The 14,110-nt window shown below is 38.4% G+C and overlaps 1 protein-coding gene across 6 annotated transcripts in view; it reads right to left on the bottom strand.

Moving 5' to 3' along the window:
- Window positions 1–10,983: 10,983 nt before the first annotated feature.
- Window positions 10,984–14,110, bottom strand: part of ATF7IP (activating transcription factor 7 interacting protein) — a gene marked incomplete at both ends in the record, with an annotated part of 37,529 nt that continues 34,402 nt past the window's right edge. For all 6 annotated transcript variants that reach the window (XM_080705470.1, XM_080705472.1, XM_080705473.1 and 3 more), the window contains 2 exons: window positions 10,984–11,403; window positions 12,913–13,025. In XM_080705470.1, the coding sequence (XP_080561596.1) occupies window positions 10,984–11,403; window positions 12,913–13,025 (533 nt within the window). The remainder of the gene's footprint in view (window positions 11,404–12,912; window positions 13,026–14,110) is intronic.

Here is a 14,110-nt window from a genome sequence, read left to right as displayed (position 1 = left end):
TTTCATGTATTTATCAGCCATTTATATTTCTTTTTCTGTGAAGTTTCTATTTTAATTTAAAAATCCATTTCATGATAGGGTTATTTCTTAGTGTTAAGTTTTTTAAGTACTGTGTATATTCTAGATATTAGTCCTCTATCAGAGGAGTAGCTGGCAAAGGTTGTCTATCTTGCTGTAGGCTCTTTATACACTTGATGGTTTCCTCTGCAGAATCAACACTTTTTAATTTAATGCCATCCCATTTATTAATTTTTGTTTTAATTTTCTGAACTTTCAAGGTCTTATTAAGAACGTTTCTTCCAGTGCCTAAACGTTAGAATGCTGGTCCTATGCCCTCCTCTAGTAATTTCAAAGTCTGTGGTCTAGTTTCCAGGTCTTTGATCCATCTTCTGAGTTAACTCTTGTGCAGGAAGAGAGGTTGGGGTTCAATTAAATTTTTCTACAGATGGATAACCAGTTTTCCCAGCACCATTTGTCAAAAATTTTTTATCCAAAGTATGTTTTTTATCCAATATATGTTTTTGACACCTTTAGCAAAAATCAATTGGCTATAAGTGTGTGGATTTATTTCTGTACCTTCTATTCTGTTCCACTGGAATCTTATGTCTGTTGTGCCAATACTATACTGCTTTTATTACTATAGCTCTGTAGTATAATCTGAAGTCAGGTATTGCGAAGCCTCCTGCATGGTTCTCATTGCTGAGAATCGCTTTGGCTATTCTAGATCTTTTGTTTTTTCATAATAAGTTTAGGACTGTTTTTTTTGTTTTTTGTTTTTTGTTTTTTTTTTTACTTCTGTGAAGAACATCATTGGTATTTTAATAGGGATTGCATTGAATCTGCAGGTCACTTTTGATAGAATGGGTATTTTGATATTAATCTGCCTATCGAAGAGCATGGGACATCTTTCCATCTTCTTTGATGGAAAGCTTTTTTTATTGCTGTTTCTATCTCTTTGCTTGGTATTTGTCAGTTTGAGCTCTCAATATCCTCTTGATTCAGTTTAGTTATATGTCTAGAAACTTGTCAAGTTCTTCTATGGTTTCCAGTTTATTGGAGTATAAATTTTCAAAATAACCGGGCGTGGTGGCGCATGCTTGTAATCCCGGTGCTTGGGAGGCGGAGACAGGAGGATTGAGCTGGTTTGAAGCCAGCTTTGCTGGCTTAAGAGACCCTGTCTCCAAATAAAATATTAAAAAAAAAAAGGTCTGGGAGTGTAGCCCGGAGGTAGAAGGGTTCCAACCCTAGCACCACCAAAAAAACAAAAACAAAAATTCAAAATAGTTTCTGATGTCCCGCTAGATTTCCCTCCTGTTTGTGTGTTGTCACCCTTTTTATTTATCATTTCAATAATTTGGGTTGATTCTTTTTTTTCTTTTCTTTCTTTCTTTCTTTTTTTTTTTTTTTTTTTTGGCGGTACTGGGGATGGAACCCTTCTCCCTCTAGGCTACAATCCCAGACCTATTTCATATTTTTTTATTTAGAAACAGGGTCTCTTAAGCCAGCAAGGCTGGCTTCGGACCAGTACAATCCTCCTGTCTCCACCAAACAAGCACGGGGATTACAAGCATGTGCCACCACGCCCGGCTTTTATTCTCTGTTTTTTCAAGTTGTAAGAGCCAAGAAAGGCATCTGACCCTTGTGAACCTGTTTCTTCCTTGCAAGAAGGATGAAATACTGGTATTTCACCAGGTTGCTGTGAGATTAAAGTTGCTCTTTTAAAATGCTTCTGTAAACCATGAAGCTTTATGAAAGTGTAAAATATAAAGCAGCCAGTTTCTATTACTCATTTGAGCTGTTCTTATAAAAAGAAGTAGTTAATATTTGTCTAATGTTTACCAAGTATTAGACACTATCATGACCTCTCCAACTGTTTGAATTTATTTAATCCACTTTGCCTCATTTTTCCAGATGTTAAACACCTATAAAAACTTAAATATGGTATGTAATTGTATAGTGTATAGTTACATAATCTCAACACTAATAGATATTAATGATAATATAATATTTATAAACTCCAGATTATTCTCTGATCTATTTAATATACCTGTGTCAATTTAATTGGAATATTTGCAGAAATGTAAACTTGGGATTTTAATGGGTTAATGCTCACAATAATGCCTGAAAGGCACGTACCATCACTGTTTACATATAAAGGCAAAACAGGCACAGAGAGATTAAGTAACATGTGCAAGGTCTCATAGCTAATAACAGCTCAGCCAGCCTTCAAATCCAGGCAGCGTAACTCACGAGTCTATGTACCCTAGATATGTTCACAACAAATCCTTTTTTTTTTTTACCTTTTAATGTCAATGTTGTTCTTATCTCAGTTCTTTTTGAGGCTGGCTCTCTGTCCCAAAATTAGCAAGGTTAAAAGTGCTGTCATTCCTTGTCTCTGTAACCTCCTTCTTGTCTAGTAGATCCTACACAACAGATCAAAGGAGAAAGGCTCAGAAGGGCCGAGAGAATGTAGAGTTGGGAAATCATCCCCTAGTGTGACTGACTGTCCTGAAGGCAATAGTCTAAGCCGGTGTGGCCAAGGACATGTCTAAAATGCTGCTTTTACTAGAGTCGGGTCACATGTTTGGTGCTAAGTGACCAATGAGCTGACATCAAATTAGCATACTATCAAATCCTGAATAAAGTATAGCCTCTACAAATGTTTGCAGTCAAAAGGAGTTAAAAGCCTACTGGACATTAAAGGCTACCCCACCCCCTTTGCATGATAGCGTTCCTCGTCCTCCCCGCTCCCTGAAAAAAGAATTGAGGTTAAGTGTTCAAGTCCTAAGTACTCCCCAAGCCCACAATTTAGCTTTTCTGATTCCCAGTACTGTATTCTTCCATTATCTCATGATTAGCATCTGGCGTCCTCCCTTTGAGGGCCACCTTGTGGACCGTCTTTTGGCACCTCAGTAAACAAATCAGGCAGGGCAGCATGCTCCCCAGACCACTTGGCATTATGGTATATAATGCCATAGAGAATAAGACTATTTTCTGGTTTATAGATTGCTCTAAGAATTGGGGGTAAAAGCCAAAGAATTGTGATGCCCTTCTTCCCCTAACAAAATCATGTAAAGGTATATATACATATACCAACCTCCATGGAAACTTAAAAGGGTCAGATTGGCTGCCAAGGTTCACTCGGAACTTATATTTTTCTAGGCAATTTCCTTTTGTAATTACACGTGTGACAATTTTCAAAATAAACTATTGGTCCTGGCTTACTTTCCTTGTTGCTCTTCTCTTTTCCTTTCTTCCCGTCAATCTCATCCTTCCTTCTCTCCGGTTCCAAATCAGGATATTGGCCTTCATACAATGTTCCCTTCCATGAGAAAATCTACAACTGGAGTGGCTACCCGCTGTTGGTTCAAAAGCTGGGTTTGGACTACTCCTATGACTTAGCTCCACGAGCCAAAATCTTCCGGCGAGACCAAGGGAAAGTGACTGATCTGGCATCCATGAAATATATCATGCGATACAACAGTACGTAGCCCATTTCTCAAGAGTCATTCTTCAAAACTCCTTTTCTTCCACATGGATAAAGAATCCATGTAAGTTTATCATCTCTGTACCAGAAGGAATATTAAGAAGTTATCCGAGTTAAGTATTTATATTCAACTAATCATCTTATACTCAGTGAACGGAATTTTGGCCTCCTTTGTAAAATGACAGAAAAGATTTTACAGATTTAATTAAAAGAAATCAATCATACGGTTGATACTCCTCCCCTCTAACACAGGTGTCCTTCCAAGGTCAAAGTAACTAATAGAACAAAATATTCATAACTGCTTTATTTTTGATGAATAGTCTCAAATTTGTTATTTCTTTCGTTGGAGAGATGGATGCCCATTTATCTTCTATTATCTCTCTTCTATCCATTGTTCACTATGCAAGGGGTTGATGAGGTAGGCTGGGCCTTGGGCAGAGGATTTGCATTTAGTTGCTCCCATCTTAAAAAAAAAAAAAAAAGAAGATACTTCCATCTAGGAGCAACGGGGTTCCCAGGCTTTCTTTGGTCTAAACATAGAGGCTTGAGCAGACTGATCCCCTTCCCGTGGATACGTGTGTCGCAGAACAGTCAACACGTACTCTTTCCCCTGCCACTCTGCTTTCTAGATTATAAAGAGGACCCTTACAGTAAGGGGGATCCCTGCAGTACCATCTGTTGCCGTGAGGACCTGAACACACCTAACCCTAGTCCTGGTGGTTGCTACGACACAAAGGTAACTATGTGAGATCGGCTTTTGAGCTTAATTTGAATCAGTAACTGGCCCAGAGGCAAAGATGCAGGGATTTTCTTGGCATAAAGCATGGCATCTTTAACCATAGACTATATTTGGGAACTGCCTTTTTCAAAGATGCTGGCGACTGGTCCCATTGCCTAACCAGGTTCCTGCTCTGCTTCTTAAGTCAATTGAGTGGCTTTGTAATGCTTCCATTTTATCATCTGCAAAATGAAAATAACAGTACTTAGCTCATGGGGCATTATAAAGAATAAACTGTTCATATCCATAAAATGTTTAGGATAGTACTTATTTGTAAATGTATATAATCATGATGATGATGATAATGTTATGTTTTACCAGACTAGCCCCAAAGGCAGAGAACCTATTATTAAGAAGGCGGTGTGATTTCACATTAAATATGAATTTAGCTGAAGCAGAGTATTGCACCAGGTGCCCAAAACACTAAAAGTTTTCTGCCACATTAATTCTAATTTAAGTAAGTGCTGTAATGCATCTCATATTATAGGTAATAAATGGATTTACAGTGGTGTTCCAAAGCAAGCTCACAGGGGCAGGAAAGAACTAATGGTGAAAGTCAGTGGACATCATGTGGACTGCTTAAAATCAGCCACAGAAAGGAGGAGTGCCCACCGAAAACCAGGGCCTTTTCCTCAGAGAGCTCGCTGCTAAAAATGTACCTATGGCTTCGGGATGCACAAGGGCGAGTTAGCCTTTTGGTTGGCGGACAGAATCACTCCAGCACATCTTCGACTGCCCACGTCATCTACACATTTATTTTCTATCAGCCTAATACTTAAAACAAGAAATGCTTTTTGTAGCTTGAGTTCCTGTTCAGCCTTCTTTTTCACTGGGAGAAGATGGCAAAGCTTTAGTACTAATGATGCCCAATGTCAGGTAATGAAAGGGAGGCGGTGTAGAGAAGCTGGCACCATGAGGCATCAACAAATGTTTGGGCATTTATTTTTCATGGTATATGCAAACATTCAGCAACGTGTATGAAAATGTTATATTCAGCCCAGAATTCACAAAGAAAGTCAGCTCTGCAGCCTTGCCTGGGGAAAACCCAAGCCATGCTTCCATCTGTCAAACTTCATGTCGAAGGACAAATGTTAAAAATATAATTTTTTTAGATCCATTTTGAACACAGAATTTCCTTTTCCCTGTAAGGTTAAGGTCTGCTGCTATTCAGTAGTTGGGTTTTTTGAGAACCATGGACTTCATTTTCTGATAATCTTGCTCTTTCTACTTTGGAATGTTCCGTCTACTGCCGTAATGACTTTTATTGAGGAGTTAATATATTCTAAGCACCACTGGAAGTATTGCTCTCATTAACTCTAATGGCAATTCTATGAAGTAGGATTTTTTAGCCTACTTTACAAAGTAGGAAAACTGAGTCGTATTGGGGTTAGGTGATTTTTATGTAAGTTTTGGAGCTAGAATTCTGAAAGTGAGTAACCAGACGACAGATCTCGCTTCTGGCTTGTTAATTTAGTACACTTGTCCTGGTCACCTCACACTTGAATGCCAAATGGATACAGAAGAGCATGTCGTAGACACAAAGAAGCCTGCAGGAAGATTTCACTTCAAAGGAAGCTAGACATGTGACTTTTGAAAGAGAAAGGGAAAATAAAGGCCGCACATTTAGCTGTTTTCCCCCGATGGTGTTCTAAAACGTCCCCTTCCTCTCTCTTTTCCAGGTGGCAGACATCTACCTGGCGTCTCAGTATGCGGCCTACGCCATTAGTGGTCCAACAGTACAAGGTGGCCTTCCTGTTTTTCACTGGAACCGTTTCAATAAAACTCTTCACCAAGGCATGCCGGAAGTCTACAATTTTGATTTTATCACCATGAAACCAATTTTGAAACGTGACACACAATGAAGGAGGAAGATGAACAGGCTGCAATCAAGACACCAAAGGCTCTATTTAGCTGTTTCCCCTCATCAGAATTACTCTTAATAAAATATATTAGATTTAGTTGGTCTCTTTCGTTTTCCACTGGTCTTGTTGTATTTAACAGCAAGTAATGACTACAGGGTGGAGTGCTGCAGAAGAAACATTACGAAAGCTAACAAAGCTTCAGTATTGGAGCTAATATACCAAATGCCACAAAGGGAGCTGCTGTTTTCTCCTTTGTTGTCTGCAGAGACAGTCCACCTCTTCCAGGATCCCTGAGGCAGCCGTGCCCGTGGCTGCATTCCAGCCAGTACACGGAGATGCATGCGTGCCACTTCCAGGCTGTAAGGAGGAGTCCTCTGCCCTTATTCTCTCTCTTGCCTCAGGCTGGATATGCTTAATGACAAAGCCCTCGGGGACTTCTAGCAGAAATGCCATTCATGATTCTTGTGGTAATTCTTGATTCTTCTAGTAATTCTTCATGCACACAATATAATAAGCCTTACTGCTGTCTCCCATTCCTTGAAAGCACCTCACCCAACCAGGAAGCAATCCTGCAGAGCAATGCTGCTTTCAAAGCTGGAGAATTACATGCAATTCAAGTGCCATGGAATTGCCTAGTGGCTTAAATAAGCCATCCTGTACAGTGTACAAGGATGATTTTAAACCAGGGTGATTTTCAAAAGAGAAAAACCCAAGGGGTTATAGTCATTAGAATGAACCAGAGCACTCAGAATGTTAGAAACCCAGTCATTTATTTCAAAGTATAAACTTCAGGCTTGCTGGACAAAACCCCACTACAGGTAACATTTACAGACAACACTCTACTGCACATAAGAAACAGAGGGAAAAAGAAAAGAACACAAAACCTTCAAAACCTAATAAAAATAGGGCAACTTGTTGTATATGCCCAGTTAATATTAGATATCAAGAAGGTCTTACATCATTTGATTATTTACACTTTCAACTGCAATAAACAAAATTCAGGATGCAAGTTTCCTACAAAGGATTTATTTTTATATTTAGTTTTAAAATGTCTGATAAAATACTAAAGTCAGGATCCCCAGAAGGTGTTTGATTGCCCGGTTTATCTTATTTACAAAAAGGGGGAAAAAAAAGATAACATTCAAATGAAAAACGATAGGTACCTAGTTGGCTCTACAAAGAAAAAAATAAAGCTTATTTTAACATGATAAGACCATTTGAAGGTGAGAATACAAAACATGTAGTTGAATCACCCTATTCCTCCCCCTTGGCTGGCTCAAGGAGATAAGTAAGTTGTGTTAGCTAAGTTGGCCATACTATCAATGTCTTAATGGGAGCTGCTCTGAATTTTGTGTATGTATTAAAAAAAATAAAAGCATTTATTGCAAAAAATATAGTTAAAGAAAGCAAAATCTTACATCAGTTTTAGATAGCTATTTGCAATAATGTAATACTGGGACTTTGTTTTTCTAAAAACTAGAATTAAAAAAAAAGGCCAATAACAATTTGGTGATAGACTCAAGATAACAACAAAAATATCCTTGGATACTGAAATGGCCCAAGAGGGAAAGTCAGGGAGAACACTTGAAAGGTCTTTGCAGTATCCTACTGTGCTGAGATCACAGTACATATATAGATATAAATATCTCATATATATATATATGAGATAAAGATACCACAGGCAGTATTCTGTTACAGTACTGGAAAACTCATGGAACAAGATAAATGCATATCATGCATTAACACTAACCTTGTTCCATAAATGACAATTTGGAAAATATTTAAAGCAAAAGGTTATGCAACAAAAACTAAGTGAATGCTTCCCCGGTGCCGTGAGAGAATTCTGTGGGAAGACGCACCCAGGGAAGATTCTAACCTCCCTGCTTCGGCGGTGCTTCCCCAGGTACTTCTTGTCTGGCATGAAATGGAGAAGGCCTAACAAATACTCACTTTTCAAGGAGGAAAGCTTTCTACGTCTCTCACAAAGTTATGAGAGTTAAACGGTACAAAGTATTCTGCATATTTTAAAAAGCGATTCAGGAGAAATAGAGGGATATAGTTACCTCATAAAGTTAACTAATAACAGATGCTGTCTTTGCCATTTATAAATTTACTAGCAAGAACATAATTTTAAAGAGGCTTACTCACACTTAAAACAGGGTGAAAATTACTCTACAAAGTGCAAAGTACAGAGTAATAAACATTATTGTTACTTTTAAATGCCATAGAATCATCCTACATTTCAGGTTGAAAGAAGTTCCAAGGATTTCCAATAAGGCAATACCCACACAAGTATTGTCAGGCTAAAAATGTAGCAAACTTGCATTCCCAAAATGGGATAAGTGAGCTTATTGTAATACTTTGGGAAAAGATGCCATGAAATAAAGAAGACAGCCATGGGATGTTGAGTCTTTTTTATTCTTTCTCCCAAAGAAATCAAACAAAACCCAGCCCTCCTTCAGAGAAAAGCTGGGCATTCTAGCCTACCACATTTCAGTAAATCCAAAATGGCCATTGCCCAGAAATCTCATAGAAGGTGAATTTGAGGGAGACCTCATCTTATAATAAATTTCTTTTCTTCTAAATAATTACAATCTCTCTTTGTATCTTCCTTCCACCATCTAGAATAAAAAGTTTTAAGTAATTTCTGTAGTAAATCTACTTTTAGGGTTCCTATTTAAGAATTTAATTTTTTCTTTTGACAGAAAACACTCAATATAGACTAAAATAATTAAATATTTTCATTCTATTGAGCTTTCTTTTTTAAATTGTGTAACATTACAAAAACTCAAAGAAAAAAAATAGTGAAGTAATAAAGTTCATCAAGAGAACCTTTTGTAGGTTAGGTAAGCAAATTGGCATGTGACCATAAAACCAGCCAATTTGGGACAATTTTGAACATGGGTTTTCCATTCTGTAGACAGGAATGATCTTGAACACATAATTGACATCACAACCACTGTAGAAAAAGATGTATACACGCATATACAGGCAGGTGTCATATACACCTACCAGACACTCGAGTTCCGCTGGTGGGAACTGACTGCCGTAAAGTCAGCAATGTCTCCACCATCACCTTTGTCCTAGAAGGAGCAGTATCTAGTTGGCAGAGTCGATTCGTGAGAAATTCTCACTGTGGTTTCATTTTCTGAGAGTGAAAGGAAGATTTAGAGCATTTACATTTTGGCAACCCGTAGGTTTTCATCAGTGGTCAAGCCTCACACCTACGATGACAGTACAATGACTAGTGAAAAGTCTCTAAAGATGATTTCTTTACTACTGGAATACATCCTATTATAAGCCATCAGAGCTGTAAACAAAACAGCAGTAATAAAAGGGACAGACCCTCATATAATTCCAGTAAAAAAAAAAAAATGGCTAGTTTATTTTGAGAAGGTAGAAACATGAATTCAAATATTGTTAGGGAAGAAGACTTGGAAAGTTACTTCACAAACTCCAAGAATACTTTTCAAAATATTCCCAATCACGTTTGCATCCTACAACATGCCCCAATCCTCCTGTCCTAAACTACGCACACTCAAAACACCTGACACCAGGACAGCTAGCACACCACTGCAAAATCCATGTCTTAAGCTGAATTTTATTAACTTTGAAAAGGAATGGGGAGATACAAAATGACCCCAAATTTTATTCAAAGCTGATAAAGGCCAAATCAGACTCAACCTGGCATCATCAAAAAGGTTAAAACAAGCAGTAGGACATGAGAATACAGAAGAACGGAGCTTTCCCTTGGATATATCAGCTCACTGCATTTTGTGAATATTATTCCTTTGAAAGAACACTATACTATGAGCAATAAACTAAAACTGCTTTCACATATGCAACATGTATACTAAAAGAGGTTTGATGGAAAATTTTCTTACACAATATGGTTTTCACTTGGGTCATTTTATTGAGTTAAATAGTGACCAAAAAAAAAAAAAATCTACTCTGAAAAGAAAATATTAAATCAGATTTTTGGAGTTAAATGCAGTGATGCTACTATTAAGAGAGAAAAAGTGTATATATACTATACACTCACACATACATACATATATATGTATATATATATATGTGAGTGTCTTGGCTTAAAAGTTACTTGAGGGGGTATGCTGTATTTGGTGGAAATGATGAAAAATGAATGTTGAAAGGCTAAAAGGAAGAGTAAACAACAATGCATATATGGCCATTTTTTTTTTTTCTGTAGCTTAAGGCACAAAATAAACGTAAAAGCCAGAATAGAAAGGGGAGGCGGGCACTGCATACTGGTTCTCACCTCATCAACAACCAGGAGAAGTAACAAAAGAAAAGATGAATAGAGCCTTTGCTACGTTCAAATTAACTTATTTTAAAACTAGCCGTTTTATTTTTGTTTCTTTGGGTTTAAGATTCATTTTAAATCACTTAACTATGATCCTACACATCCCTAAGAAGCAGAATCATGCCAGTTACATACCTTAGATCTTTAGCCTACTGACTTCATAGTGGAAGAAAAGTGAATTTGAGAATGAAAATGGGAGATTTCACTGCAACAAACAAACAAACAAACAAACAAACAAACAAACAAACGGACACACACACACACACACACACACACACACACACAAAACCTCAAACTAAAGAGCAATGTACACATTTACATTTCAAAACCCTGAAGCTTGAATTGTCTGGGAAAAGATTCTTGCTTTACGGGCTGAGTTTATTTTACTTCTGGTTATAAACAAATGTAGTGTATACACACCTCTGTCCAAAGAATCTTGCACAATGTGGATTTTACATTAGGTATCATGCACAAGATTAAAATCAAGACCAAAAAGTGGAACTTTTAAAAGAGGAAGAGAAAAAGGCTCCAAGGTTTAACTGCTCTGGGAAGAAGAGATCACATCGGTTGACTGAGGATCACAAAACGGTCCGAAGCGTCCATAGATGTCCTTGGCTCGCACTGCAAAGTAGTACTTGCTTCCGGACACAAACTGGGTGAGAGTACAAGCCATGGGCAGGGGAAGCGCCTTCACCTCCCCAATCTTCTTCCACTGCGAGGGCACGGTGGCACTGGGCTCCTCGTGGTAGGCGTAGAGATGGTAGCTATCGACAGTGGCGCAGCTTCGATCCACCTCCAACACACTCCAGGACAGGACGATGCCGTTCTGACTCTGAACTCGTGCTAACTTCAAGTGCGGCTTCTGAGGCAGAGATGTGCTGGCAGCTTCTGGGGGCAGACGCTGTGGTTGTGGGGCTTCTGGTAAGGGTGCTGGGTGCACAGGTCGTGGGGGCTCCTAAGAAAAGAAGAATCATATTGATTCGCAGCAACCACAAAGGACTTTTTTTTTTTTTTTTTTTTTTTTGGTGGTCCTGGAGATGGTTCTACCTCCGGGCTATACTCCCAGACCTATTTATACTTTATTTGGAAACAGGGTCTCACTAAGTTGCTGAGAACCTCACTAAGTAGCTGAGGCTGGCTTTGAACCTGTGCGATCCTCCTGTCCCAGCCTGCCAAGTGCGGGGATTACAAGCGTGCGGCACCACGCCCGGCTAGAAAGGACTATTTTAGAATGCTTGAATGAAAACACCTTAGAGATCATATACAGAAAGATTACTTTTACAATTGGTATGGATACCATACCAATTTTGGCAAGTTCTACTTGGTGACTTGCAACCAATTATCCCCAAAACAATGTTGCTGAGGTTACTCCTCCTAATATTTCCAAGATTAGACCACTTGAATTTTAAATAGTTCTAGCTCTGATACTAGAGTGGGTCACAATGCTGAGCAGCCATTTAACATCTTTGTGACAAAGAAGACCTCTTTGTTCCCCAAAGAATGGTAGTTCTGGCCTTTATTGGAATGTAACAATTAAATAAAATCATATATGGAAACTACTTAGTGGAATACTTGGTATATAGTGAATACACCACTGACAATAATGAATAAAAACAATAAATGTGCTAAGCATTGGTCCCACAGGAGGTATGATCTTAGCTTGTTTAACCAACTGCCATAACTATAATAAGAAGTAATTTTAAAGTCCTTCACGAAATAATCCTAAAGGATGCCTGGGTGAGGACCAAGTATATTAACCCAGTGCTTGGAACATGCTGAACACTTAATAAATGCTAGGTAATAAGTAGTAGCAGCTCGTCTCCTGCCTCTGACTCACAAGACCAACATCTCCACTTACATGACATCCCACACCAAACATGGTCATATCATGTCACAAGATAATGTGACATTATTTTGGAAACAAAATCTAAAGAGAAATCGTTGGTTTTCTCTGTCTGTTAAAAAAACGAATTCCTTAAGCCAGTATATCATTTAAAACAATGAATTAATGGTAATATAAAAGTTAGAACTGGTATAAGATTTTGAGGAAAAGAATAAAGTTCAAACATGGAAAAATTTAAATTTAACCATGAGTTAGAAATGATCTATTTCAATTCACAGTAATATTTCCTGAAATAATCTTCTACTCTAAGAGCAGAAAAGTATCATTTTCCTTTTATTTGGGTAGGGGCATACTAGGGATTGAACATAAAGGCATTCAATCTCTGAGCTACACCCCCAGCTCAATTTTAACTTTATTTTGAAACAGGGTCTAAGTTGCTGAGGGCGGTGGTCTTGAACCTGTAATCCTCTTTTCTTAGCCTCCCAAATACTGAGATTACAGGTATGTGCCACCATGCTCAGCTCATTTCCTTTTAGTATTACTACTTTAAAGAAAAATTCTATGTTCATATCTGACAGCCTTATAGGTGATAATTTTATAATGTCAAGCATCAATATTTACAGTATGCACTTGTGGTGGCCGATGGTGCACTGTGAGCTGAGGTCCTGCTGATCCCAGGGTTAGTCCACTATTTACAACATACGTAGTTGTTTGAGGCACTCGAACTGTAACACCTATGAAGAAATTAAAAGGATGACATCAGAACTCTACTATGAATTTGGTGAAACACTTATTTAAAAATGATGTCAGTGAAACAATGTTTTTAAAATTCAAAGGGAAAAACTATTTCCAAAGCAGAAGCCTATACACTTAGCCAAACTATTATAAGAAGAGGATAAAGAAATTTTCATATATGCAAGCACAAAAAAAAAAAAATCTAACTTCCATGATCCTTGCTACAAGTAAGAGGGTGTGTGCCACCATATGAGAGAAAAGAGAAAGACAGAAAAACACAACAGGAGACAACACAGAAATACATGTGACCCCACCAACAGGAGAACTATGGTTGTGCAACAACAGGAAGGCAAAAAAGGCACAGAAAGTGTGACATGATTCCAAAGACAGACCAACCGAAGCTGTCTTTGGAAGAGCCCTGCTCTCTGAACTCTCACCAACCGGACAGAAATCGCAAGATCATCACTGTCTGACGTCAAGTAGGTTCCTCTCTTTCTCTCCTTGCCCTGCTGAGCAGCTAAGGTTATTAATTTCAACTCAGAAAATACTGCTGGGCCATAACTCAGAGCAAAAGAAGTAAAAAATGTAGAGTCACCTATCCGCTGTCCCAGCCGCAGCGGGGTCATGCGCTAAGCACCTGCTGGGCTAGGTGCTGCCGGTGTCAAATGTGGGGAGTCCTGCTTCCCAGAACTCACTCACAACACCATCACCTGGTTTTCTAAAAGACTCTTGGAAATTTGAGAACACTGAAGCCAGTCTATAACCCACAGACTCTACTTAGCTGAATTTCTTCTGAAAGCTATCACTAATAATGGCATTATTATCATTTCTTTATTTTTATTTTTATTTATTTTGCAGGTCTTGGGATGGAATCCAGGGATATTTGACCTCCGAGCTACACCCCCTGCCCTATTTTTTAATCTTTATTTTGAAACCTGGACTCACTGAGTTACAAAGGGCCTTTCTAAGTAACTGAGGCTGTCTGCAAACTGCATTCCACCTGTCTCAGGTCCCCAAACGGCTGGGATTACAAGAGTGTAACACCAAGCCTGGCTGTTTAATATATTACGGGGGCTTTTGACAA

This window comes from Muscardinus avellanarius (genome assembly GCF_963383645.1).
Source record: "Muscardinus avellanarius genome assembly, chromosome: 11".
NCBI classification, from domain to species: Eukaryota; Metazoa; Chordata; class Mammalia; order Rodentia; family Gliridae; genus Muscardinus; species Muscardinus avellanarius.
The sequence above is the reverse complement of the archived record's forward strand: the minus strand, read 5'-3'. Positions and strand labels throughout refer to the sequence as shown.